At 45.6% G+C, this 26,965-nt stretch overlaps 1 protein-coding gene across 2 annotated transcripts in view; it reads right to left on the bottom strand.

Moving 5' to 3' along the window:
• The window catches only part of LOC139456083 (hillarin-like), a 97,089-nt gene that overhangs the window by 18,835 nt on the left and 51,289 nt on the right, over window positions 1–26,965 (bottom strand). For both annotated transcript variants that reach the window (XM_071237604.1, XM_071237605.1), the window contains exon 2: window positions 2,016–2,132. In XM_071237604.1, coding sequence (XP_071093705.1) covers window positions 2,016–2,132 — 117 coding nt within the window. The remainder of the gene's footprint in view (window positions 1–2,015; window positions 2,133–26,965) is intronic.

Raw genomic sequence — 26,965 nt, 5'->3', positions numbered from 1 at the left:
TGATTGACATCATACGCACTGATCTATGCTTTGTTTGTTTGTCGTTTAACGCCGCACTCAGCATTATTTCAGCTATATGACGGCGGACCGGAAATAATCGAGTCTGGACCAGACAATCCAGTGCTCGACATCATAAGCATTGATCTATGCTTTGTTTGTTTGTCGTTTAACGCCGCACTCAGCATTATTTCAGCTATATGACGGCGGTCTGTAAATAATCGAGTCTGGACCAGACAATTCAGTGAATGATGTCACAAGCATCGATCTACGCAGTTGGAATACGATGACATGCATTAACCAAGTTAGCTGACCACCCGATCCCGTTAGTCGCCTCTTATGACAAGCACAGTCCCCTGTTACGACAAGCATGGGTTAGTTAAGACCTATTCTAACCCGGATCTTCACGGTTTGAAAATACCATTGATTGAGATATATCTAGGGTGGGTGATTGGTTGAGTGAATAAGTGAATGTCATGGCACGTCAGTAGACTATAGTAATATGAAGGAATCAAAAGGTTCTTAACTTGTTTAGAGTAGCATATGAGATTTGTGAGAGTGTAAGGCAGATTGCTGGTAAGTGTGAGTGGGCGAGAGAGAGAGTATTTGTGTATGCGTGCGATTGAGTGAATGCGTTTATAGTGAGTTTGTGATTCGGATGTGTGTGAGTGGTAGAGTGTGTGGTTGAATGATTTGGTGTTTGTACTATTGAGTGATTGATTGCATAAATGGACGAGTCAGTGAGTGAGTGAGTGAGTGGGTGGGTGGGTGGGTGAGCGGTTGGGTGAGTGAGTGAGTGAGTGGGTGAGCGGTTGGGTGAGTGAGTGAGTGAGTGAGTGAGTGGGTGGGTGGGTGGGTATGTGCTTGGGTGAGAGTGAGTGAGTGAGTGAGTGAGTGGGTGGGTGTGTGCTTGGGTGAGTGAGTGAGTGAGTGAGTGGGTGGGTGGGTGTGTGCTTGGGTGAGTGAGTGAGTGAGTGAGTGGGTGGGTGGGTGGGTGTGTGCTTGGGTGAGTGAGTGAGTGAGTGAGTGAGTGGGTGGGTGGGTGGGTGGGTGGGTGTGTGCTTGGGTGAGTGAGTGAGTGAGTGAGTGAGTGAGTGTTGTCATCATGGTGGCCATGGTGGTCTTGGTCAAACAGTTCAGAGGTCAAGAGCACGAACACCGATCAACGTCTTACATCCAAACACCCTGCCGCATTCAGGGTCGTGTCAGGATCGTAACGACGAGGATATGATCCAGGTTGATGGAGTGGGTAGCTGTGTTTCACACCAGGAGAATCAGCCCAAGCCCATGGGCGACAACGTACACCATTCCACAATCGAACATTTTACGCATTTTGAAAATATGCAATTTAAATGATTATGATCTTTCACCAGTAGTGTCATGACACTTGAGTACTGTCAGCTATGAGAGTTTCTTTGTAAATTAGCCCGACACTGTCCTGACAGCTGTAGCAGTTTTCTGCCTAGGACTGTACGGAAATATGTCCGTGATGTGCTGAATTCTGAAATATGTCGACCTTTTTCTAGTTTAAAATGGCCAACAAGTGTTGAATGGCGAACACGTTGAGAGTCTTTTAGAAGACTTGTCTTCCTTCTCCTCGGTGTGGGTGTGTGAGGTGTGGGTGTGTGAGGTGTGGGTAATGTGCCGGTAGTGTGTCGATAGCGTGTCGGCTGCGTGTCGATAGTGTGTCGGTTGTGTGTCGGTAGTGTGTTGGTTGTGTGTCGGTAGTGTGTTGGTTGTGTGTCGGTAGTGTGTCGGTTGTGTGTCGGTAGTGTGTCGGTTGTGTGTCAGTAGCGTGTTGGTTGTGTGTCGGTAGTGTGTCGGTTGTGTGTCGGTAGTGTGCCGGTTGTGTGTCGGTTGTGTGCCGGTAGTGTGTAGGTTGTGTGTCGGTAGTGTGTCCATAGTGTGTCGGTTGTGTGCCGGTAGTGTGTCGATAGTGAGTCGGTTGTATGTCGGTAGTGTGTCGGTAGTGTGTCGATAGTGTGCTAATCATGTGTAACAGTGAGACAGGTACTCACGCTGTAGGTTCCCGTCGACGTCTTCTGCTTGCCCCTCAGGAAGATCTCCCTGTAGTGGGCGAACTCGAGCGCGTTGGCGTCGTACTGCCATCCCGGGTTGTAGACGCTGCCGCGAGTCTGGAACACAAAACATACAGGTTAGAGGTGTTACCTCGACACAGGGGTTAGACGGGCACTACAACACAATGACACAACACATGCGCTAGAGGGCACTACAACACAATGACACAACACAGGCGTTAGACTGGCACTATAACACAATGACACAACACTGGCGCTAGACGGGCACTATAACACAATGACACAACACTGGCGCTAGACGGGCACTATAACACAATGACACAACACAGGCATTGGAGGGGCACTATAACACAATGACGCAACACATGCGTTGGACGGGGACTATAACACAATGACACAACACAGGCGCTAGACGGGCAGTATAACACAATGACGCAACACATGCGTTGGACGGGCACTATAACACAATGACACAACACAGGCGCTAGACGGGCACTATAACACAATGACACAACACAGGCGGTAGACGGGCACTATAACACAATGACACAACACAGGCGTTGGACGGGCAGTATAACACAATGGTTAAGTGAACAGATTTAAACAGAACTTAAATTATATCACGTCATGTCAGCATGTGTGTGTCGGTGTGTCCGTCTTTCTGCATGTGTGTACGCGTGTGATTGTGCGTGCGTGCATGTCTTGCAATATTCCATCTATATAATGGCGGCCTGTAAATAATCGAGCCGGACCGGACAATCGAGTGATTGATATTGTGAGCAACGATTCACAACGTCGGGGTACGATGACACGAATGAACAAAGTCATTGAGCATGGCCGCGTTGTCCATTAGTCACCTCTCACGACACCACGTGCTGCAGGGGACCAATTCCAACCCGGAATCCCCACGAGGGTGTTGGGGGTCGGGGTGAGGGTGGGGGTCAGGTTGTGGGTGGGGGGTCATGACCATCACGATAAGGGATTCTGTTTGTCTAGTATTTCAATTTGTCAGTTGACAGATATTTATCTAGTTCCAGACAACTAGATCCTCCATCCGCTCTATCTGTACATATTTATATCCGGCCGTGTAATCTGAGGAAGCATTAAGCTCCACATCACGCCGGTGAACGAGTCCCGCGGTACAGGTAAAGTTACATCAAAGAGATAGGTGCCCTCGTGAGAGCTGTATAGTTTGCTGTGAGGAGCTTTACGGTCGTTGGAGGTCACGCTGTCTGGCATCATCACGCGATCGGCCAGACATTCAACTCTCGCGATACACACATGCAACTCTCGCGATACACACACGGCTACGGTGTTGTTCTGATTTGGGACGAATCAGATACAAATCAGGGATTAAAGACGATTTTCATTTGCAGTACTTCATTTCCCTAACCACCCTCATTCTTTATAACCTCAGAAACCTGAACCTGGCACACGAGTACAAAAACAGCTCGTGTAATACATGCACAGCAAGATAGCACGAGGCAATAACAATTAAATTGAGTATGATTGTATCGTAAGAACTTTTCTCAATTTTCAACGATTAAACTTTAAATTGTGAAAACAATTTAAGGTATTTTTCAGGTTTGGGACATATATAGTGGTACTCGTTAACAATGTATTTTCTTACATCTAAAAATGAACATTTCAAAATGTAGTGAGTGATTATTGCTTTACGCCGCTTTTAGCAATATTTCAGCAATATCACGGCGGGGTACACCAGGAATGGGCTTCACACATTGTACCCATGTCGGGAATCGAACCTGGGTGTTCGGTGTGACGAGCGTACGCTTTAACCACAAGGCTACCCGACCCTCCGTCATTATGTAGTGAAATACTTCTCCAAGTTGGGAATTACATTGTGGACATACTCTCAAATCTCTTGGGTTATTCAACCACCGGTCGGTTTCAACTGTTTGTTTGTAACTGGTTCTAATGTAGACTATTGGTTTTGATAGGCTACATGCGTGTAATCAACTACATGTACATCACACTTGGCCTCGCTTCACAAAGTGAGCTTAGCATTATGGCCGTCTACTTTAGAGTGAGTGAGTGAGCTGGGTTTAACGCCGCTTTTAACAGTATTCCAGTTATATCACGACGTGCCGGCTTAATGTGGGAGGAAAGCCCGAAGTGATGCAGGTCTCAGACGTTTACCACTTCGGTGAAACCCACGAGCACGAGTATGGTGCTGACAAACCTAGAAACATAATCGGGGCGAACCTGGATTCGAACCCGCAATCATAGGTTTCTTGCATGCCCAAGGGACTGGGCCACCCGTGTCCCCTCTACGTTAGAGAATGACGACAGTTGTAGCTTGACGATCCCTTTGTGAAACCGGACCCTGTCCTGCTTCCACTTCCCTTAGAATTGAGTTTCTTTGGCATAAAATATTGTGGTTTTGTGGACATGTCTCTCTGTTTTAAATGTTTTAGAAGTCTTATTGGAACCAGGCGTTTTGACCAGAGGTTTGTTCAAGGAAGGATAAGTTTCTTTCGGTGCATTGGATCTGGGCGTTTATTCGTGGACTTACGGTATTCCCTGAAAACGACCCTGCAGCTAATGCCTGTTACGCAGCTACGCGTGTTGCCTTATTGATAACAACAATGACACTATCCCGCGAAGGGCTAATCACAGCACGGCCGTCTTTGATCAAAGGAGAGTGACTTTAAATTACAGGGGTTTGCTCTCGTGGGACGTTAGGTGTAAATTATGACCAGGAAATTTGCTCATATGAAAATTTAATGCCTCCACAGAACAATGGTCGTTCCTACACTCTCTACGGTTGAGAATTAAAGGGGCTTGTCCTTGTGATGTATGTTTGAAACTGTCACCTAAAATACCCTGTTCAAATACGTTAAATTAGCCTTATCTCGATGTTTCGTGTTTCCCACTAGTCCGGATTATTTAGGTTAACGTTTATCTGTTAAAATTCTTTGTCCTCATAAAGTTGTAAGTAGGACTATTGGATAGCTAGAGAACACTGCACAATGAGTATTTTAAAAAGAAGAATCATAAAATTCAAAAGGTGCTTGCGGGGCGCGTTCGCCCACGCGAGTCCTTTGAGAGTGGGGTGGTGGTGTAATTTCATATATAAATTTTAAACTTTGAAATTTATATATAACGTCGATTTAAATTCTCAAACATTAAATATGATACCATGAAAGTATGAGGATGGGGTTGTATTTTCCGTATTTATATAAAAATAAAACTCTACTTCAACCTGACAGATATGTCGCCGGATCATAGCTTTTCGGACATCTTACGTTTTCGGACGTCCATGATTATCGCGATTACTCGCGCTATAACAGACATTGTAAATACTCAGATGATGACTTGTTTTTAAGGTAAAGTTGTCTTTTATTAGTGAGTGAGATGTTTTACAGTTGTTATTGTGATTAACGAAAAATTTACAAATGTTTCTTAAGCGTCCGAAAAGCCATAACACGGGGTATGCCATATACAAGTGTCAATCAATCCATTCCGACCACTACCAAGACGCCGACAATCATCACACCTTGTCGCCAGGAGAACATGTACAGGAGGTCTCAACAAGGAACACTTAGGCCCATCAACACCTCGCGACGCCATCAGATGACGGTGTAAATGACGCGCAATATCCGGTCACCGCTGGCGTTAATGTCTTTGTCAACGACGTAGCCACCTGCGTTGCTGTTGTGGTAAACACTTGAGGTCCCCGTGTGGTCACGTGTGCCGGGAAATGACATCGGGTGGGTGATGCTTCCGCCATTGTCATTGTGTAAATGTATGTCGCACAGGAAACACGCAGTCGTTTAAAACCAGTTTGTGGCGAAATTGCACTTCGGGACAAAGGTCTTCATTCGTTAAACACGTGTGTTTATAGTAGAGGAGATTGCTTCTGTATAGAATTCCGGAGAAATGACCAGTAAGTGGGGTTGACGCGGTGTTTAGCAATATGTAGAAGGTCTCAGCTGGGGCAGTCAAGTATGAGCTTCTTTTATTGTAACAATAAGACCATTTGAATCGGGTTTCGGCAGTGGAGACAACGGTTTAACAGCTAGTGAGTGTGTGAGTGTGCTTGTACTAGTCTGGGCTAATGCCGATTTTATAGTTCTAACCCAATGAGATACCATGCCGCAGTTTAACATAAATACCCATCTGACACAGTATTATGACTTTGAGCCGACCAGTCCTAGGTTTAGCCCATTAATGCCGTGCGCCAGGCAGGGTAACAACAAGTACCATCTTTTAACGTCTTGTGGTATGACGGGACCGGGCGGACGCTCTACCACTAGACCACGGAGGCGATCTAACAGCTAGTGAGTGAGTGAGTGGATGAGTTGGTGTCAGCGTGACGTGTGAGGACAAACCTCAGTGATGCAGTTAGTGATAAGAGAGATGGAGGTGGTGACGTCATTTCCGCAACGAATCTTTAGTGGTGAATGAATCAAGGGATGTATCATAATAGAATAGAGATACAGCACCCGGGATTATCGAGGATGTAGTGTTTTTTATTCACATCTGTGTAATACGTCCCCGAGGAGGGTCTACAAGAACGTCTGTCAGGTTCCGTTCATTATAGCTCTGCCAACTAAAAACCGTCCAATCAAATTATAGTAAGAAGCGAGACAAATTCTGTGCTAAGTTAGTGATAAGAAAGGTATAGATGGTGACGCCATTTCCAAAACTGAGAATTGGTGCGAATGAGTGCAGGTATTATCATACTAGAATGGAGATATAACACCTGGATACTCGAGGATTGTTTTGCTGTCTGTGTTTCAGCTGTGTGATGAGGGCCTTACAACGACTGTCTGCTCCGGTCTCTGCAGCCGTCATGGCGGTCTATTGAGCAGTGCCGGGCTACTGTTATGGGACGCTCATGCTGTGCTAGGGGGCTTCGAGAGTAATCAGTTGTTTGGGCGCTTAATGAGTCTTTCAGCGTTTGATGATGAAAATATGGGAGAATATCGATATTGCTAGATTATGTTGTCGCAAATCATTGCCCTATTTGTGGACATTGCAGGATGCTTGGGATTAGGAATTTGTATTTGGTCTGATGTTTCCCTCCCTGGTGTTTGATGAGGGAGAACGCGAGTTGGTTTTAACGTCGCTTTGGACGATATTCCAGTTATATCACAGCGTGTCAGATTGACGTAGGAGGAAAGCCTGAAGTGATGCGGGTGTCAGACGTTTACCACTTTGGTGGAACCACGAGTACGGCTGACGGACCAAGGTTCAGGACGTGTTTGATGATGTCATATCGCGGGAGTGGGTGAACAGTGTTCAAAGTTGTAGTCCTGCACCATGACAGGAATATATGTAACTATGTAAACAAAACCAATCTAGACAGAAATAAAAGTAAGTCTAGCCAGCTCTATTCTACATACGAAATCAGCATCAGGAAAAGTATTTCTTTTAATTTTAGAGGAGAAACGTATTGTGTAATAAAGATTTCATAGACTATATGTTTGTTTAATATTACGTCCACATCATGAAGTAGTCTGGACCAGACAATTGAGTGAATATGTTTTTAACGCCGCTTTTAGCAATATTTAAGCAATATCACGGCGGGGGACATCAGAAATGGGCTTCATACAATGTACTATGTCGGGAATGGAACCCGGGTCTTCAGCGTGACGAGCGAACGCTTTAACCACTAGGCTACCCGACCGCCCCATTGACCAGACAAACCAGTGATCAGTGATGTGAGAAACAACCCATGCCGCTACTGTACGGTGGATGAAGTCAACAAAAACACAGCAGAGGCCCAAGTATCCGCCATTGTGGCCAGCCGGTACACATAATAGGCGCCTGTTTTGACAGGAATGATGTCAGGAGTGAGTGTGGTTTTACGCCGCTTTTAACACTATTCCAGCAGCAAAGACAGTGGCACTAGAAATTGGCCTCACATATTGTACCCATGTGGGGAGACGAAACCAAACGCTTTGACCAGGATGGTACCGCACATCCCATATAAGGTAATGAGATCTCGCCTTCCGAATTTTCACTGTTGGAAACATCTACGTAAAACGGACGGGTCATAACTAAGAATCCAAGATTCGTTTCTCCGATATGATTAACCTCGAACCACACAGTCCAGAATAACGGAGTTACACTGTAGCAGGGATCTATACTGAACCCCTGTTTATCCGGACAACTTGACCTTTACGCCACACTCCAAACGCCACCGCCCCAACACACTTCTGTTGACTGTTTTAACGACAGATGAACATATTGCAGACAACTACAGTTCATTCACCCCTAAATCCAAGAAACGAGTTTATTCTCCTTCACGTCGTGCTTGAAGATGAGCAGACTTTAAATAAATATTTCTTTAGACAGCGATCTTAACTTAATTAGGCCATGGTTCCTTTCGGATAGAACCATTTCAATTCTCTGCAGTGCGTCGTGATTGTCAAAGGAACTTCTCATTCACTGTTTGACAATAGATTTCCAGCCTGCAAATATTTCGCTCTCATTAATACGATAATGTAAACATGAACACACTCCTAAATTCCCGCCTTATTTTCCCGCCTTTTGAGTCATCAGACGACATCTGCACGTGCCCAACATGTAAACAAACATATCAAATGCGACGGAAAGTCTTTATTCAAAATCCGGTTTTGTTCGTGAATCCGATTTCTCTCTCAACTGAGCCACAAAAAGAGACGAGATATTATATCGAAAATCCATGAAATGATTCTCGTTTGAGATGATTAGAAACTCAGGTTCATTGAACGGAACGGGCAAAACACCTTGTTTTCGTCTTTGTATTTGGGTCTTATCGTTCGATGCGACGACGTGACATTGCAATATGACATACCGAATGCCGATTAACGACCAGTCTTAGTCATACAGCTGTTGTGCGACCTTGATCGACTGTGCCCGATTCTAGTAGCGTCATTGTACCCCGATAACCGTGAGGTACATTTCTTATCTTACCCGCTAGAATTGCCGAACGGGGGGCATGACATTTGCAACATACCGACCGCATTTTTGTATCTCGAATTCATTGTGCAATACGTTATTCGCCGGATATTACCGTTATTTTCCGAATGGAATAGATCTAGGGAGAATATTTCTAAAGTTTGTTTTGTCCATTGCAATTTTTCCCAACTGTTTTTTTTTTTTTACCGATTCGGACCAAAGTAGGTGTATACATCAACAATATTCCAGTTATATGACGGCAGTCTGTAAATTATCGAGTAGGACCAGACCATCCAGTGATTGACATCATGAGAATCGATTCACGTAAATCGAATAAGATGACATGTATCAACCAAGTCACAGACTAACTCGGGTTTGAGCACGGGTGGCCCAGTTGCCAATCGCTGTGACGAGTAGCGTCCCTTAGGCGTGGCACAAACGTATGATCGTTCGAATCCCGGACCCATGCAAGCGGCTTTCAAATGTCTCAGGCATGTATCACTGCGGGCTTTTCTCCAACATCAAGCAGACACGCTGTAATTTCCTTCAAAGCGGCGTTAGACCAAACTCACTACCCCAGTTTAACACCATTGTCAGCAGTCTAGACCAGCGTAATAAAAACAACTATTAGTTTGATTCATTTGCTTAAATAATGAATCAAATTCTAAATAAACGACGTAAAAACAATACACGTCTTGAAAAAGTACGTTTTTTGTTCTGTCTCGCAAAATCGTGAATGTCAACGGTTTAAGGCTGAAACACATATCATTTGTGTATCGAGCCTTTCCGCTTCAATTTCAGACCCTCGTATAATTTTACACAATTCCTACGTACACGTGTTCCAGTGAAACTTTCTTGAAACCAGTGGGGGGTGGGGTGGGGGTTGGGTGTGTGTGTGTGGGGGGGGGGGGGGGGGGGGGATGAGGGGCGTGGGGGGGAATTAGAGTAACATTTGCTCAAACAAAAAGACAGATTCGTTGGGTGCCCAGAGTACAGATTGCTGACGCAGAGATTTACAATTCAAGCCACAAAAACACTGTCCATAACAATAAAAAATGTCTGCTAAATGCCGAGTCCATTGTAAGATTCCGACAGTGTCATGAGCATGTGTTTATGAACATTTATCAAATAGTGTCGACACCAAGTATCTGAGGAAATGGGAACGTATCCTGCCCCATAGGTAACACCCATCACAAACACATGCAAAGGCAAGACAATTGCTCACTCGACGGGACGACATGGCACAGATCAAAACAGGGAACCGCAAGGACACAATCCACACCAGTGCGTCACACGTGGAGACGGTTTCCACGTGGCCACCTCAAAATAACCCAGAAAGCTCGACCAAGGCCTGGAATGCCGCAACACTGCACTACCTAAGACAATTATCACTTCGAAGCAAATATCGGCTGGAGCCAATTACTTCTCATTCAGTTCATTATCAAATACAACAGTGACAAAGTTCAATGTAAATCTTATTCTAATTAGCAGAATCAGTCCAACTCATCCAGCCGATACACTGGTCAGCTGGCCGACACATCCGGCTTACGTGTCTGGGCAGGAGTGGACCTGAGTGCGGTTTGACCGTCCACGAGGGACGGAAAGGACAGCGAGAACATTGTCCGGACTCATGTGTTACACGTGCAGCGTTCTAATGACCACTGGTCACATCTGCTGGCGGAAGGGCAGGTCCCGTGGGGTCAGCTTGCGCCAAATCTGATCAATACCCGAGACCGCGGTATTTTGTTTCGAGCTGAGCAAATTGAGGCTTGATTACTCCCTTCGTTCAAATTAAATCCGAGGTGAAAGGGTCGGAGAACGATCTGGGATCACTGTTATTGTAATTGGACAAACATGCAACATCACATCAACAACACGGCGCCGTCATTAGTTTAGCTACTGGGCGATCTTCACGGCTCATTTCCCGCCATTTTGGCGACGGCAGACGACATTTTCATTTGGATCAAGTATGGCGGCCCGGTAAACAAATCGTAATCCCTGGATCATAGATTCTTATCCGACGAGGATTAACTTGGAACAAAACATGAAAGGGTGAAATATGATGTCAAACAGAGTCAACTTCGTACGCATCAATCATACCCCTTTGTTAATGAGTCTATTTTAGTTCGCCAACGTCCCCAAAGTTCACTTCATTGTTGTCTCCTGCGAAGGCGTCTGATATCATGCAACATTGATGTAACGGTACAACACCACTAACAAAGGATATCTGATTCTACATCCCCAGAATCATATCATCAATTTCACACTGACGTCATGCAACGCTTCTAGCACAGTGTTCTCGCTAATGAGATTCGGAAATAGACAGCTATATACATTTTGTAAACAAGATAGGTGTTTTTAAGAAACATTATTCTCGAAGGAAAAGTAATTAACTCAAATTAATCGTTACTGAATCAATATGAGTAAATAATTCACTATCGTGTCACAGTTATGATTAATTGTCACGAGCCAGTGGGGAATTGTACTTCGTCTATTAGTAGCGAGGAAAATAGTACGTGTTTTGTCGACTTCTAATGACCTCTTTCTAACCTGCTGAATATTTCATCACACTGGAGATAAGCGACGTGCGGCTAGCGTCACTACCTCCACGACCTGAACCAACGCCATTAGCTGCTGTCGTTGACGCGACAACGTCGCCATCTTCAGAATCGTTGTCTTCATCATAGCCCGTATCTTTATCTTCAGCTTGATCCATCATCTTCCATTACACAGTACATCACATCTCCATTCTATATATCATAATAGAATGGTGATTTAATTCACACGACTGCCACTTCTACTATTGCTATAGTTTAACACTTAGTGAAAACATGCTTAACATATTTAATTTTTTTCTTTGAAAGAACCTTCCCTCTCCTGCAGTTTGCACATGTGGAATCGAGCAGACTTGGTTAGTTTGATCTAGACTAACCTGGGCTTTTAGTAAAAAAAAAGCCTAAAAAAATATATATTCCACAGTCATGGTACAGGACAACTATTGCTACTGCTACCACGACTACTAATACTTGTCTTTATGTTATAACACACACGTCAACTACTACCTGCAGACGTCCCTAAGTATGATTATTAGTTACTAGCATAATTCCCAGATTACGAGTATATAAATAACGAGTGCAAGATGTCCCTAGAAACGACTGCCGTCCTCCGCTTATCTGGACATGCCTGTTATAAGGAGATAATCACACTACATGTTACCATGGACATCTCACTCGGTACAGACCTGGAGCAAGGCTAGGTAAACTGTGTGACTAAATTCTCCACACGAAAGCAACATGCATTAACTGATATTAGAATATTGGATGAGCGGCAAACGTCAATTTACGTCTCGGTGGCCGTGTAGCAGGTGCTCGCTGACGTGACGTGTAGATGACAGTTAAATGGCGTATGGATGTTTGATTAATGTGTGTGTGTTTGACTCATGGTCGAACAAGAGCTGATTAGTCAGTCGGGTCCGACCCCCGGACATTAGACGTCCGAGATGATGGATGGAGGCAAAACAACAGGTTGTTGTAGCGTCAGGGTCCAGTGTTGGAATAACACTTCACATGATTATCTCAGCGGTGTACAGATCTATCATCCCATATCAAGGAGACATCAGGTGTACAGATCTATCACCCCTGGTCAAGGAGACACCAGGGGTACAGATCTATCACCCCCTGGTCAAGGGGACATCAGGTGTACATATCTATCACCCCCCTGGTCAAGGAGACATCAGGTGTACAGATCTATCACCCCTGGTCAAGGAGACACGAGGGGTACAGATCTATCACCCCCAGGTCAAGGGGATATCAGGTGTACAGATCTATCATCCCCTGTTCAAGGAGACATCAGGTGTACAGATCTATCACCCCTGTTCAAGGAGACAGTAAGAGTACAGATCTATTATTCCCCGGTCAAGGGGACATCAGGTGTCAGATCTATCATCCCCTGGTCAAGGACACATTAAGAGTACAGATCTATCACCCCCTGGTCAAAGAGACATCAGGTGTCAGATCTATCATCCCCTGGTCAAGGACACATTAAGAGTACAGATCTATCACCCCCTGGTCAAAGAGACATCAGGTGTCAGATCTATCATCCCCTGGTCAAGGACACATTAAGAGTACAGATCTATCACCCCCTGGTCAAGGAGACATCAGGTGTACAGATCTATCACCCCTGGTCAAGGGGACGTCAGGTGTACAGATCTATCACCCCCTGGTCAAGGAGACATCAGGTGTACAGATCTATCATCCCCCTGGTCAAGGAGACATCAAGGGTACAGATCTATCACCCCTGGTCAAGGAGACACAAAGGGTACAGATCTATCACCCCCTGGTCAAGGAGACATCAGGTGTACAGATCTATCATCCCCTGGTCAAGGAGACATTAAGAGTACAGATCTATCATCCCCGGGTCAAGGAGACATCAGGTGTACAGATCTATCACCCCCTGGTCAAGGAGACATCAGGTGTACAGATCTATCACCCCTGGTCAAGGAGACATCAGGTGTACAGATCTATCATTCCCCGGTCAAGGGGACATCAGGTGTACAGATCTATCACCCCTGGTCAAGGAGACATCAGGTGTACAGATCTATCACCCCTGGTCAAGGGGACATCAGGTGTACAGATCTATAATCCCCTGGTCAAGGAGACATCAGGTGTACAGATCTATCATCCCCTGGTCAAGGAGACATTAAGAGTACAGATCTATCATCCCCGGGTCAAGGAGACATCAGGTGTACAGATCTATCATCCCCTGGTCAAGGAGACATCAGGTGTACAGATCTATCATCCCCTGGTCAAGGAGACATTAAGAGTACAGATCTATCATCCCCGGGTCAAGGAGACATCAGGTGTACAGATCTATCACCCCTGGTCAAGGGGACATCAGGTGTACAGATCTATAATCCCCCTGGTCAAGGAGACATCAGGTGTACAGATCTATCATCCCCTGGTCAAGGAGACATTAAGAGTACAGATCTATCATCCCCGGGTCAAAGAGACATCAGGTGTACAGATCTATCATCCCCTGGTCAAGGAGACACCAAGGGTACAGATCTATCATTCCCTGGTCAAGGAGACATCAGGTGTACAGATCTATCACCCCCTGGTCAAGGAGACACCAAGGGTACAGATCTATCACCCCTGGTCAAGGAGACATCAGGTGTACAGATCTATCATCCCCTGGTCAAGGGGACATCAGGTGTACAGATCTATCATCCCCTGGTCAAGGAGACGTCAAGGGTACAGATCTATCATCCCCTGGTCAAGGAGACACCAAGGGTGTGATTGGCCGATGCAATGATGGTGCACTGTTGTAGTGATCTGACATTACATGGTGAATGAGTTGAATGTACTAGAGTCGATTATAGGACTTACACTTGTCGTGATCTATTGTTATAGGGTGAATGAGTTGAGTGTACAAGAGTCGATTATAGGACTTACACTTGTCGTGATCTATTGTTATATGGTGAATGAATTGAATGTACAAGAGTCGATTATAGGACTTACACTTGTCGTGATCTATTGTTATAGGGTGAATGAGTTGAATGTACAAGAGTCGATTATAGGACTTACACTTGTCGTGATCTATTGTTATAGGGTGAATGAGTTGAATGTACTAGAGTCGATTATAGGACTTACACTTGTTGTGATATATTGTTATAGGGTGAATGAGTTGAATGTACTAGAGTCGATTATAGGACTTACACTTGTCGTGATCTATTGTTATAGGGTGAATGAGTTGAATGTACAAGAGTCGATTATAGGACTTACACTTGTCGTGATCTATTGTTATATGGTGAATGAATTGAATGTACAAGAGTCGATTATAGGACTTACACTTGTCGTGATCTATTGTTATAGGGTGAATGAGTTGAATGTACTAGAGTCGATTATAGGACTTACACTTGTTGTGATATATTGTTATATGGTGAATGAGTTGAATGTACTAGAGTCGATTATAGGACTTACACTTGTCGTGATCTATTGTTATAGGGTGAATGAGTTGAATGTACAAGAGTCGATTATAGGACTTACACTTGTCGTGATCTATTGTTATATGGTGAATGAGTTGAATGTACAAGAGTCGATTATAGGACTTACACTTGTCGTGATCTATTGTTATAGGGTGAATGAGTTGAATGTACTAGAGTCGATTATAGGACTTACACTTGTTGTGATATATTGTTATAGGGTGAATGAGTTGAATGTACAAGAGTCGATTATAGGACTTACACTTGTCGTGATCTATTGTTATAGGGTGAATGAGTTGAATGTACAAGAGTCGATTATAGGACTTACACTTGTCGTGATCTAGCGTTATATGGTGAATGATATCAGAGGTGTAAGTGACCAGATGATTGCAGGCGGGGAGGGGTGAGGGACGTGGGTTATAGACTGGTGTGTAGTGGTGTGTGGCGGGGAGGGGTGGGGTGAAGGAGGTGGGTTATAGACTGGTGTGTAGTGGTGTGTGGCGGGGAGGGGTGGGGTGAAGGAGGTGGGTTACGTGCTGGTGGGTGGTGGTGTGTGGCGGGGAGGGGAGGGGTGGGGGACGTGGGTTATAGACTGGTGTGTAGTGGTGTGTGGCGTGGAGGGGTGGGGTGAAGGAGGTGGGTTACGTGCTGGTGGGTGGTGGTGTGTGGCGTGGAGGGGTGGGGTGAAGGAGGTGGGTTACGTGCTGGTGTGTAGTGGTGTGTGGCGTGGAGGGGTGGGGTGAAGGAGGTGGGTTATAGACTGGTGTGTAGTGGTGTGTGGCGGGGAGGGGTGGGGTGAAGGAGGTGGGTTACGTGCTGGTGGGTGGTGGTGTGTGGCGTGGAGGGGTGGGGTGAAGGAGGTGGGTTACGTGCTGGTGGGTGGTGGTGTGTGGCGGGGAGGGGAGGGGTGGGGGACGTGGGTTATAGACTGGTGTGTAGTGGTGTGTGGCGTGGAGGGGTGGGGTGAAGGAGGTGGGTTATAGACTGGTGTGTAGTGGTGTGTGGCGTGGAGGGGTGGGGTGAAGGAGGTGGGTTATAGACTGGTGTGTAGTGGTGTGTGGCGTGGAGGGGTGGGGTGAAGGAGGTGGGTTACGTGCTGGTGGGTGGTGGTGTGTGGCGTGGAGGGGTGGGGTGAAGGAGGTGGGTTACGTGCTGGTGTGTAGTGGTGTGTGGCGTGGAGGGGTGGGGTGAAGGAGGTGGGTTACGTGCTGGTGGGTGGTGGTGTGTGGCGAGGAAGGGTGGGGTTGAAGGATGTGGGTTATGGGCTGGTGGGTGGTGGTAAGTGGCGGGGTGTGTGTGTGTGTATGGGTGGGTGAGGGAGCTGGGTAATGGGCTGGTGGGGGGGGGGGGGGGAGGAGGGGTGAGGGACGTGGATCATTGGCTGCTGGGTGGCCGGGGGACGTGGGTTAGAGGCTGATGGGTGGCGGGTGGCGGGGTGAGGGACGTGTGTGATAGGCGGGTGTGTGGTGATGTGTTTAGGGGTGGGGTGGTTTAGGGCTGCTGGTGGTATTTATGTTAATTTTATCCGCGGGATTCCTTTTGAGAATAGCCCTTACCAACAAGTGATTAATTCTCACCTAATGACAACGTGCACTGCGGCACGACCACGTGAGTAATACCGGCGACATCAGTGCACCGTTGGCGATGACTCAGGTGAGATCTGATACGCCGGACACAGCGGGTGGAGGAGCCATGGAGGACGAGCGTTACCCGACACCCACTGATGGACAGTTTATGCACTCTGGAGGAAACACATTCAACAGCTGAAGCCTTGTCCAGGTCACTGAAAATGTGCTCCAGCCTGACACTCGTCTCTCTTAGGGACCCCAGAGTAAATACTTGGTAACGCGGCACCCTGTTCCATTCTCATCCCTTGCTTAGCCTCAGCAGCCTGTACCCATCCCCCTTTCTGCAATGACGAGACTTGTGGGTTTCTTCAGACGCGAGGGTTTATTTATGGAAGTGTTTGACTGAAATCTTAGAGTGAGTGAGTATGGTTTTACGCCGCTTTTAGCGCTATGCCAGCAATGGGGACACCAGAAATGGACTTCACACATTGTACCCACATCGGAAATCTAATCCGGGTCTTCGGCGTGACGAGCAAATACTTTAACCACTAGGCTACCCGACCGCCCCTTGAAATCTCATACGTAAATATATGAAGGGGACTATATGGTGAGATATTTGAAGTTGCAGTAGTGAGTGAGTGAGTGAGTTGGGTTTAACGCCGCTCTAAAGAGTATTCCAGGTATATAACGGTGTGTCAGCTTAATGGGGGAGGAAAGCCCGAAGTGATGCAGGTTTCAGACGTTTTCCACTTCGGTGAAACCCACGAGCACGTATATGGTGTTCACAAACATGATGGGGCGGACCCGGGATTCGAACCTACAAGCATAAGTTTCTGGTGTGCCTAAGGGACGCAACTCTGCACCACGAATTACGGCGCCGTAGACGAGTTGGCCACCCGCACCCCTGATGTTGCAGCAATGTCACCACAAGTTGTCTCCCTTGAGCGACCGTGCGTGGTACACTACCTCCAGGGGGCATGACTACTTACACAAACTGTTGCGACGTCCTTGATTGTGAAACACAATGTGTAGTTTTGTATAATGCCCACGGTCTCGCTAGATGACATGTTTGACGTATGTTGTTTGAAAAGTACAAATATCGACCAAAGTTGGGTGTGGTTGAATCCAAGATGCTGTCGCTGGTTCCTGAAGATTATTTTGCTAAATTTAGCTAGAAAATTGGAAATTCGCAACATATATGAATATGAATAATTTTTGAAAATAGTTCGACAGGCACGCCATACTCTGAGATAGGAGGGTGCCACTCGCAACCCTCTCTCTGGGCATCCGGCCTGTCACTTCATTTGTCTTAGCAGCTAAACAGCTAAAACAAGTAAATTAGGCTAGGATTGTCACATAGAAGGTGAGGTGAAAGGGGTTTAACGTCGCGTCCAAGATTATTGCACTTATATAGCGACGTGCATGCACGTATATGTGTGTGTGTGGCTGCTTGTACTAGTCCAGACTGATGCCGATTTATAATGCCGCAGTTTAACATGAATACCCCACTCAAACACAGTATACTGACTCCGAGCCGACCAGTCCTTGTTTTAGCCCCTCAATGCCGAGCGCCAGACAGGGTAACAACAAGTACCATCTTTTAACGTCTTTTGGTATGACACGGCTGGGGATCGAACCCCGCACCTTCCGCTCTCCGGGCGGACTCTCTACCATTAGACCACGGAGGCGGTCTTGTCACAATGCGTGCTCATGAGTTCAGGGCTAAATATTGATTTGTCACTCTTTTCGAAAAAAAAGACGAAAAATATATTTCATCATTGAAATATTGGCATCTGCGTAACAGATGGCATGGCACCCAGCGTGTTGCACTGTGGCATCCGGAATGCCACTCAACAGGTCTCGCCGTCCGACGTCTCGGCGTCCGGCGTAACTAAAGGGGCAGATAGGGAGCGTTCAGTGGCTTACCGTACTCCTCTCAGTACAGGGGTGAAATTCGGTGTGTGGAATGCTCTTGAGTTGTTGCGGTGCTTCATACATATATTTCAGACTTGTTGGATATGTACAGAGTGAGTGGGTGAGCTGGGTTTAACTCCGTATTTCAGTATGTCACGGCGTGGCAGCTTAATGTGGGAGGAAAGCCCGAGGTGATGCAGGTCTCAGACGTTTACCACTTCGGTGAAACCCCGAACAAGTGTTGTGGGCTGACAAACCTCGAAACATAATCGGGGCGAACAGGGATTTGAACCCATGCTCATAGGTTTCTGGCGTACCTAAGGGACGCAACTCTATACAGTACATTGCTGCGCCTTACACGACTGGGACACCCGTGCCTCCAATATGTACTGAGGCGGGTCCAGGATGTTGAGAGTGGCGGGGTGGAGTGGGAATGGGTGTGTTTGTTTGTAATGAATACATATCTGAAATGCTAATGGCATATCATAGTGATATCAAATAACCGGCATTGTTTCGACTGCAGACCCAGGCAAAGATCGAAAAGGAAGCTTTGACGTGACCTTTCTGATCATATTTGCTCACCCGGATGTAAATAGGTGTTTAGGTTGACACTGCGATCAAAACGCTCCTGACTATTACAGATCGATAACCCGGGTGTGCTCAATCAGAAAGTTGGGATAAAAGAAATCTCCTTGTTTGACAGTTCCTGGATTCTGTTTATAACGACCTTGTAATAACGCATGGCAAATGTGATCATTGTGATAACGTGTAGGAGTGTTGAAACGATACCTCGTGCCGCGCTGATCATCAAGTCACTACCAGTCGATAACATGGAGACAAATATTAACCAACGAACAAAGACGTATTCAGTGGGATATTGAAATTGCTATAGATAATGACGTGAACTGTAACAAATAAATAATCGAGTTCTAATTACATTAATCAAGTCTAAAGACTTAAAATAAAGTCAAACAATTGACGGCAATGAACTTAATTAATCACAATAATGATAATGGGAAGACGTTTGAGAGTTTATTTGTTGCATGTTTCAAATAATGAGGACAATTAGCTGGACGTGTCATAGTTCATAGTAAATAGTCTGTGTGGGCCTTTATATGTTATATCGATGCCAACAGTGGGGGTGAGTAAGTGAGTTTGATTTTACGCCGCTTTTAGCAATATTCCAGCAATATCACGACGGGGGACACCAGAAATGGGCTTTACACATTGTACCCATGTCGGGAATCGAAACCGGGTCTTAGGCGTGACGAGCGAACGCTTTAACCACTAGGCTACCCGACCGCCCTCGATGCCAAAACACCGCGACTGATAATTTAAAATAAATTTGCAAAAAATGTCCAAAACCCAACTGCTAAAAATACCCTTTTTATGGTTCAGTCATTATCAACGATAATCAATTTTAATTGGAACAACACAACATTGGAAACTAAGCCCTCACTTCCGGCTAACTTATCCTTCCGCCACTATCACCTGTCTCCTCGCTTCAGTACACAATGGCGACGTCACGGGAAGATGTCAGCTGGATTTTTTACAGCACAAGCCTAATACCATCCAAGTCAAGCTCACAATTAGGAGCAGAGAATTATGGGGAGATCAAAGAGAGGAGTTACCCTCTCACGTAACACGCGAGTATTGGGGTCATGGCCACACGCGCGTGTAGTGCTATCATGCGGATTAATACCGTGAAATTTGACAACGTTAAATTGTTTATGATCAAGATGCCATTTAAACCAAGATTACGTAATGCACATGTCTCGCCTTGTCTCGTCTTCTCTCGCGTTGATTCGGGACCTCACATCCTTTCAAAAGAAAGTACAACTTCTTTAGAAATGATCAAAGGCTCAGGAAATTACGTTTTCGCTGAATTGAAAACGATGCAGAAATGACGGCTTTTTTATTTCTAATTAGCAAAAGGAACAAAAAGCCCAATTTTACGTCACTGTTAAGTGAATGTGCTTGTAATGAGAGAACAGATCTTGGGAGCACGAAGTGTTCCGTGAAAAAAATCTTCAACGTGATTATAACATTTCTCTATATTGCTTTACACTGAGAAAACGGACGGTAGGGTAGCCTCGTGGTCAAAGCGTTCGCACGTCAAGAAAAGGACCCGGGTTGAATTCCCGACATGGGTACAATATGTTAAGCCCATTTTTGGTGTCCCCACCGTGATATTGCTGGAATATTGCTCAAAGCGGCGAGACGAACCAACCAACTCTACTTCATCTAATACTACTGCTGCACCTCCTCCTCCTCTTCCTGCTTCTACTACTACTACTACTACTACTACTGCTGCTGCTGCTGCTACGCCACAGCCACAGCTGGTGTTGCTGTTCCTATCACTATAACGGCTGTTGCTACTGTATTGTGAGCTACCAAAGGAACAGTTACAACAGCTACCATGTTATGGAAGTCTGTCAGTGGAGTGAGTGAGTTGGGTTTTACGCCGTTTTTATCAGTATTCCAGTTATATCACGGCGTGTTAGCTTAATGTGAGAGGAAAGCCCGAAGTGATGCAGGTCTCAGACGTTTACCTCTTCGGTGAAACCTACGAGCACGGGTAAGGTGCTGACAAACATAGAAACATAATCGGGGCGAACCTGGATTCGAACCAACAATCATAGGTTTCTGGCGTGCCCAAGGGACGCAGATTTGCACAGCGAATCGCGGCGCCTTAGACGACTGGGCCACCCGTTCCCCCGGAAGTCTGACAGTTTAACACACACTGTCCCTTGATGCTGAAAACCGTGCAGGTCGTGAAAATACCCTGCACCCCGCTATACCGCCAGCACTACCGCCTTGAACACCGGAGCACGTACGTCCCAATAGATCGGATTCATTTTATGGAACCCGTCTGCATCAAATCTGACAGAGCCTTTAAGCGCAAAACGGCTTCAAATTCAATTATTTTGTTTATGCACCAAAAAACAATCGTAGTTTTCATTCCGCATATGATAATCTCGATCTCGGTGACAAATACATGTAGAAACAAAATTGATTCCACCAAAGGTTCTGCAAACCTCTGATTTTCAAAGCAAAGATACACCCGTGAAGATCCGGGGTAGAATAGGTCTTCAGCAACCCATGCTTGCCGTAAAAGGCGACTGTGCTTGTCGTTAGAGGCGACTAACGGGATCGGGTGGTCAGGCTCGCTGACTTGGTTGATGCAGGACATCGATCCTATTTGCGTGGATTTATGATCGTGATGTTAATCACGTTAATCACTCGATTATTTACAGACCGCCGTCATATAGCTGGAATATTGGTGAGTGCGGCGTTAAACAACAAACAACAACAACATTCCGCATATGATAAACTCTAGCTCGGGTACAAATACAAAACTGATTCCACCAAAGGCTCTTCCAACCTCTGATTTTCAAAGCAAAGATTCGAATACCTGTACCAATCGATAAAAGAAAACGGGTTGACAAAAACTGGCTGGGTGTCAAGACATGCTTCCAGTTTGTAATTAACTGAACCGACACTATTTGCCTACAACTGCTGATATATGCAACTAAACAATCACACTTAATCTAAAATAGTGTCGTTTGCACTGGGAGGGTTAACTGTCTGACGCCGCGAGAAGTATTTATCATCAACAGAGCTGTAATTGGTTCACTGTTATGGGTACTGTCTAAAAATAGACGTTTTTCTTAAAAGAAATAACTTAGTTTGTCTCCAAACAAATTGGCGGATTGCGTTAAGAGTACGTCGAGGGGGATGAGTAATGGCGAGGGGTAAGATTGATGGCGAAGGGGCACGAACGGGGGATATTACTAACGGTTCTCTGCCCTTCTCACAACAGATGGATAGATGGGGTGCGTGATCTTTGGCCAATCTGGCTGTAATTTTTTGGCTATCAAAATAGAGTTAAATGTACTTTTTGTCAAATGTCGAACCGACATCCTTTTCTAAAAAGATGGAGTCCGTCAAAATGCTTTCAGTGTTCAGATGGACTCGTGGTTGAAGAGGTAATCCATTTTCTTGAAATCGGATTTTGCGTCAATCTCGGGCGGATCCAGAGTGAGTGAGTGAGAGGGTGGGAGAGTGAGTGAGTGAGTGAGAGGGTGGGAGAGTGAGTAGCCATGGGGTGGAGTCTGGAGGGGTGTCAAATAGTCTTGACACATTCCCATGTGGAAACAGACCCCGGGCCTTAAATGCTACGGGAGAAAGTTTTGATCACTGGGCTACCCTACTCCCTGAGAGTGTAATCGAACCGGAAGTCGACAATCAGTTGGTGACAACATACACAGGGATGTCACCACGACAACCCAAATAGAAGCTGGGATGGTTGATTGTTTGGTGTTTCACGCGCACACAGCAATATTCCAGCTGTAAAGACGGGGTAGTGTAAACAAGAGTCTGGGTCCGACAGTCCAGAAATCGATTTTGTGAGCAACGATCCATCCCGTCGTAGGACCATTAAGCGCAATCATCCATTTGAAACAAGCATGGGTTGCTAGGGAAGCAAGTCTAAACAGGAATCCCTACTTAAATGTAACTAATCAGCAGACATTTTGACCATCCAATCTACGTTTTAGTTGACCATCGTGTCATCTGGATTTGCCTGCTGAATCACATACAGATTTCTGCTGGCTTCTTCGGAACTGGTCGGGCCCCATATGCATATGCTCAATATGTAACTATGATCAATGACGCTCACCTGTGATTTCCTTTTAGCTACTTAACAGTTAATATGTTTTAGCTTCTCGTGTACGTTTCATTATTTCAGCTGGTATATAGTAGTATGTTTTCTCTTAACCTGTTTGTCGTACTAATAGATCTAAAGAGAGATGGTGTTATACTCTTACCTGCAATAACTGACGTTAAATAACATTTCTTGTTGGGCTGGGACGAGTCCAGATTTACTACCCGGGTACCCACCCCACTATTACCCGACCCTACCTGGGTACCCGCTGTAGGTCTCAAGAGATAGGTACAAATGTCCTACTGGGAATAGGTTGACCGTAGCCCTGGTCACACACACACACACACACACACACACACACTCTCTCTCTCTCTCACACACACTCACACACACAGTATTTAAGAAGTTGTTATCCATAAATTGTGTCTCCTTTGTCATCCGTCAACTTCCTAGTAATGCCTCTCAAACAATTCAACATATCACGTGACTATCCAAGGGTCCGGGTAGTCCTGTGGGTATCCGGGTTCTACTCAAGAACGACCCGACCGGAGTACCCGAGTTACCCGTCCCAGCCTTAATTTCTTGTATCATAGAACCTGGGATATAACTGGAAGCAATACTGACGAAGATGCTGACGACACAAGCTGCCTCACTAGTGGGTTTTATTCTGAAAGTACACATGAGATGCAAGACATATTTACCGGCTTCCATTACTCATGACGAAAACCAAGACAGCATGTGATGTGATGTGACTTTTATTGCACACGTCACAGCACGTGGCTGTAGAGCCACGATGGAATTCATACCAAAGAACTGAGCGGGAATAATTAAAGCTGACACTAATTAGCGATTGTTCAAGACAGATGTTAATCGAGAACTAATTGATCCATAAATTTTTGCACGATTGTCACCCATTCTGTCGCCACACAAATAGATCTTCGCCTTGGGTGCAATGGATCACAGGAAGTAGAGTGCACACTTCCGGTTACATCATTACGAGGCGCCATCTGTCGGACAAGTGGCGATAACTTCGCCTGTGGGACCCGAGGCGTCATCGCATCAAATTTCTCCCGAGACATCTTGACGAGAAGGGTGTTCGCTTATTGTACTTTACAACGTCTCGGACGATTCTCACGAGAGTTGCTCGACAGGTAACGAGATTAAACGAGATCCCAACTAAAGAGAGAAGCATGGTGTTGTAACCAGGGTGATGCAACGTCAGAGACAGAGGATGGGTAATTGATAATGCATGTTTTGTCAAGACGGAATGGGACAACTCGTACAATAGTTGTTACAAAAAACAGTATGAGTGAGTGAGTGAGCTAGCACAGGTCATCACATGTCCTGGCTGGCCGACCTTGGATGTGATCGTACTCGGAGTACGACATCCGCTACTCGTTTGTTCACATGCTCTGGACGACATCCGTTATATGAACAATATGACGACAATATGACGTGTAAAAAAACGAGTCAGGACTAGACAAACCTGTTCTTGATATTAAGCTCAACGTCGTCGGGGTTCGATGGCGCGCTATCAAGCAAGTTACCGAACCTGATTTACCGATCCACTTAGTCGCCTCGTGCAAGCATAGGTTGCAGGGTACAGTCTAACTTCGCATCCCCGCGGGGGACAGGAAATGGCGTGTGAGTTTACTCAAACTACGATGTCAGGACGTATCATTAATAATGTACCTGTCCAAGAATAGCGGTACCCCATTTACACTTTAGCAGTATTTGAGCTGGAGGCCACGTGTTGTTTGGTGTACAGATTCTGGCCCAGAATTTCTGGTCGCTATGTCGAGAAAATAAACAAAATAAAACAAATCCATATTCAGATACTTGCGATTTTCTCAAAATGTAGGAAGGAAATAAAGGATAAAAACCAGATAGTTGACCTGGCTGATGGCATCAATACTCATGACATCAACCACTGGTTTGTCTGACCCAGATTCCAGTAAGTACGCAGGTATATAGGGGTGCGAGGTACCCCATGGAACGGTTGTATTTGATGTCGCTGAACTCATGACATCAACCACTGGTTTGTCGGACCCAGATTCCAGTAAGTACGCAGGTATATAGGAGTGCAAGGTACCTTGTGGAACAGTTGTACTTGATGTCGCTGAACTGAATCAGTATAAATATAATGAAGTGTGCATCCACCACAGGTCACACATTCAGAACACGTTACTGAGCGCATCGAACACGACAAACGACGATGACACCGACAACAACATCACGAAAATGGTCTCGTCAGTAGGGCCCTATTCCACAAAGCAACCTTACCGCTACGACTGTCCTAGCCCTTCCGATAGCATTAGCGCTATCATCCCTGTGCGGAGCCAGTTTCTCTCAAAAAGATTAGGGTAGCCCAACTGATGTGCTCAGTCATAACGTACAACCTGCTGGTTCGATTCCGCTTTGGTAATTACATTGTTCGCAGGCGTAACGGGCATTCAAGACCCCGCCCAATCCATTCACAGCAAAAATAATCCGCTTGCGAAAACGTCTTTGTCCAGAAACAATACCAAACTTAAAACAATCTCGCGAACGGATTTCTTTTCAGCTTAGAGCCCATATGCGAGGTTCCGTGAAACAGGGCACCAATCGATGTTAATGTCTGACAAAACACTAACAGCTAAAGACCCCACGACGTTCGAAAACCACACGTCTAAAGGACCCATCTTCCCAAAACACGTCGGGGATGACGCTGACAAAAGGAGTGACATCTCACGACGGCGTGAGTGACGGCCGTCTCCATACTCGGAGTGACTCAGCTGTAGAGCTAACGCGGAACTGGGTCACTGTGACATCCTATTCTAATAACTCGCTGATTAATTTGATTTTTGAACATATTTCATCGTTAAAATTGAATCAATCTCATGATGAAGATGTAAGGCATCCGGCTTGAGATTTTCATGAGCACAAATAACGGCCCCCATTGGGAGTTTGGCGAGGGAATGTGATGAAGCACAAACTGTAACAAATCAGGCGTTTAATGTCAATACACCTGCAAATTTAGAATAATTTTGAAAATATTTGCTCTTTGAATGATAATTGTTTTTAATGAGAGAAAAAGCTGCATAACTCGTCGCTCGCTCCCTTACCCGTATCAGACTCAGCAAAACAAAATCTAAGTTGGGAAATATGGAAGAAGATCCGTCGACTCTGTTACATTGCTGCTATTCATAAAGGGCCATAAATATTATACTTGCCTGAGTTTAAAGATAGGAATGACAGTCTGCTGTCAAGACTCATTAATATTTTAACTTAAAACAATGACGATATTTTTCAGGTTTAAGGACATTAGTGAAGCAGATCTTGCGGAAGAATAATAATGACGCATTGATTTTTAGGAGGAAATTTAGAAGCACTGACGTGCACTCAGTGAAGATGGAGTGAATGTTGTTTTACGTCTCACTCGGCCATGTTCCAGCGTTATCCGTGCGATCTGTACATGAGTGGGAGACCCGTGAAGACCCGGGGTAGAACAGGTCTTCAGCAACCCATGCCTGCCGTAAGAGGCGAATAACGGGATCGGGTGGTCAGGTTCGCTGACGGTTGATGCAAGTCATCGTATCCCAATTGCGTGGATCGATGTTCATGGTGTCAATCACTGGATTGTCTTGTCTAGACTTGATTATTTACAGACCGCCATCATATAGCTGGAATATTGCTGATTGCGGCGTTAAACACCAAACAGACATGAGTGGGAGTGGGTCAGGCTAACCGGGGATCAACGGCATGAGCACCGATCCACGTCGTCGGAGCACGGTGACACCGATTAGTCGGGTCTGTCATAAGCATGAGTTAAATAACAACGGGGCTGGGGTTACTAAATTACCTTATCATGCACGAATGAAACAGAATCACTAACGGTTTTTATGAACCTACT

The sequence above is a fragment of the Haliotis cracherodii genome, unplaced genomic scaffold (assembly GCF_022045235.1).
Source record: "Haliotis cracherodii isolate W230 unplaced genomic scaffold, xgHalCrac1.p SCAF_11, whole genome shotgun sequence".
NCBI lineage: Eukaryota > Metazoa > Mollusca > Gastropoda > Lepetellida > Haliotidae > Haliotis > Haliotis cracherodii.
This window is presented reverse-complemented; position numbering and strand designations above follow the sequence as displayed.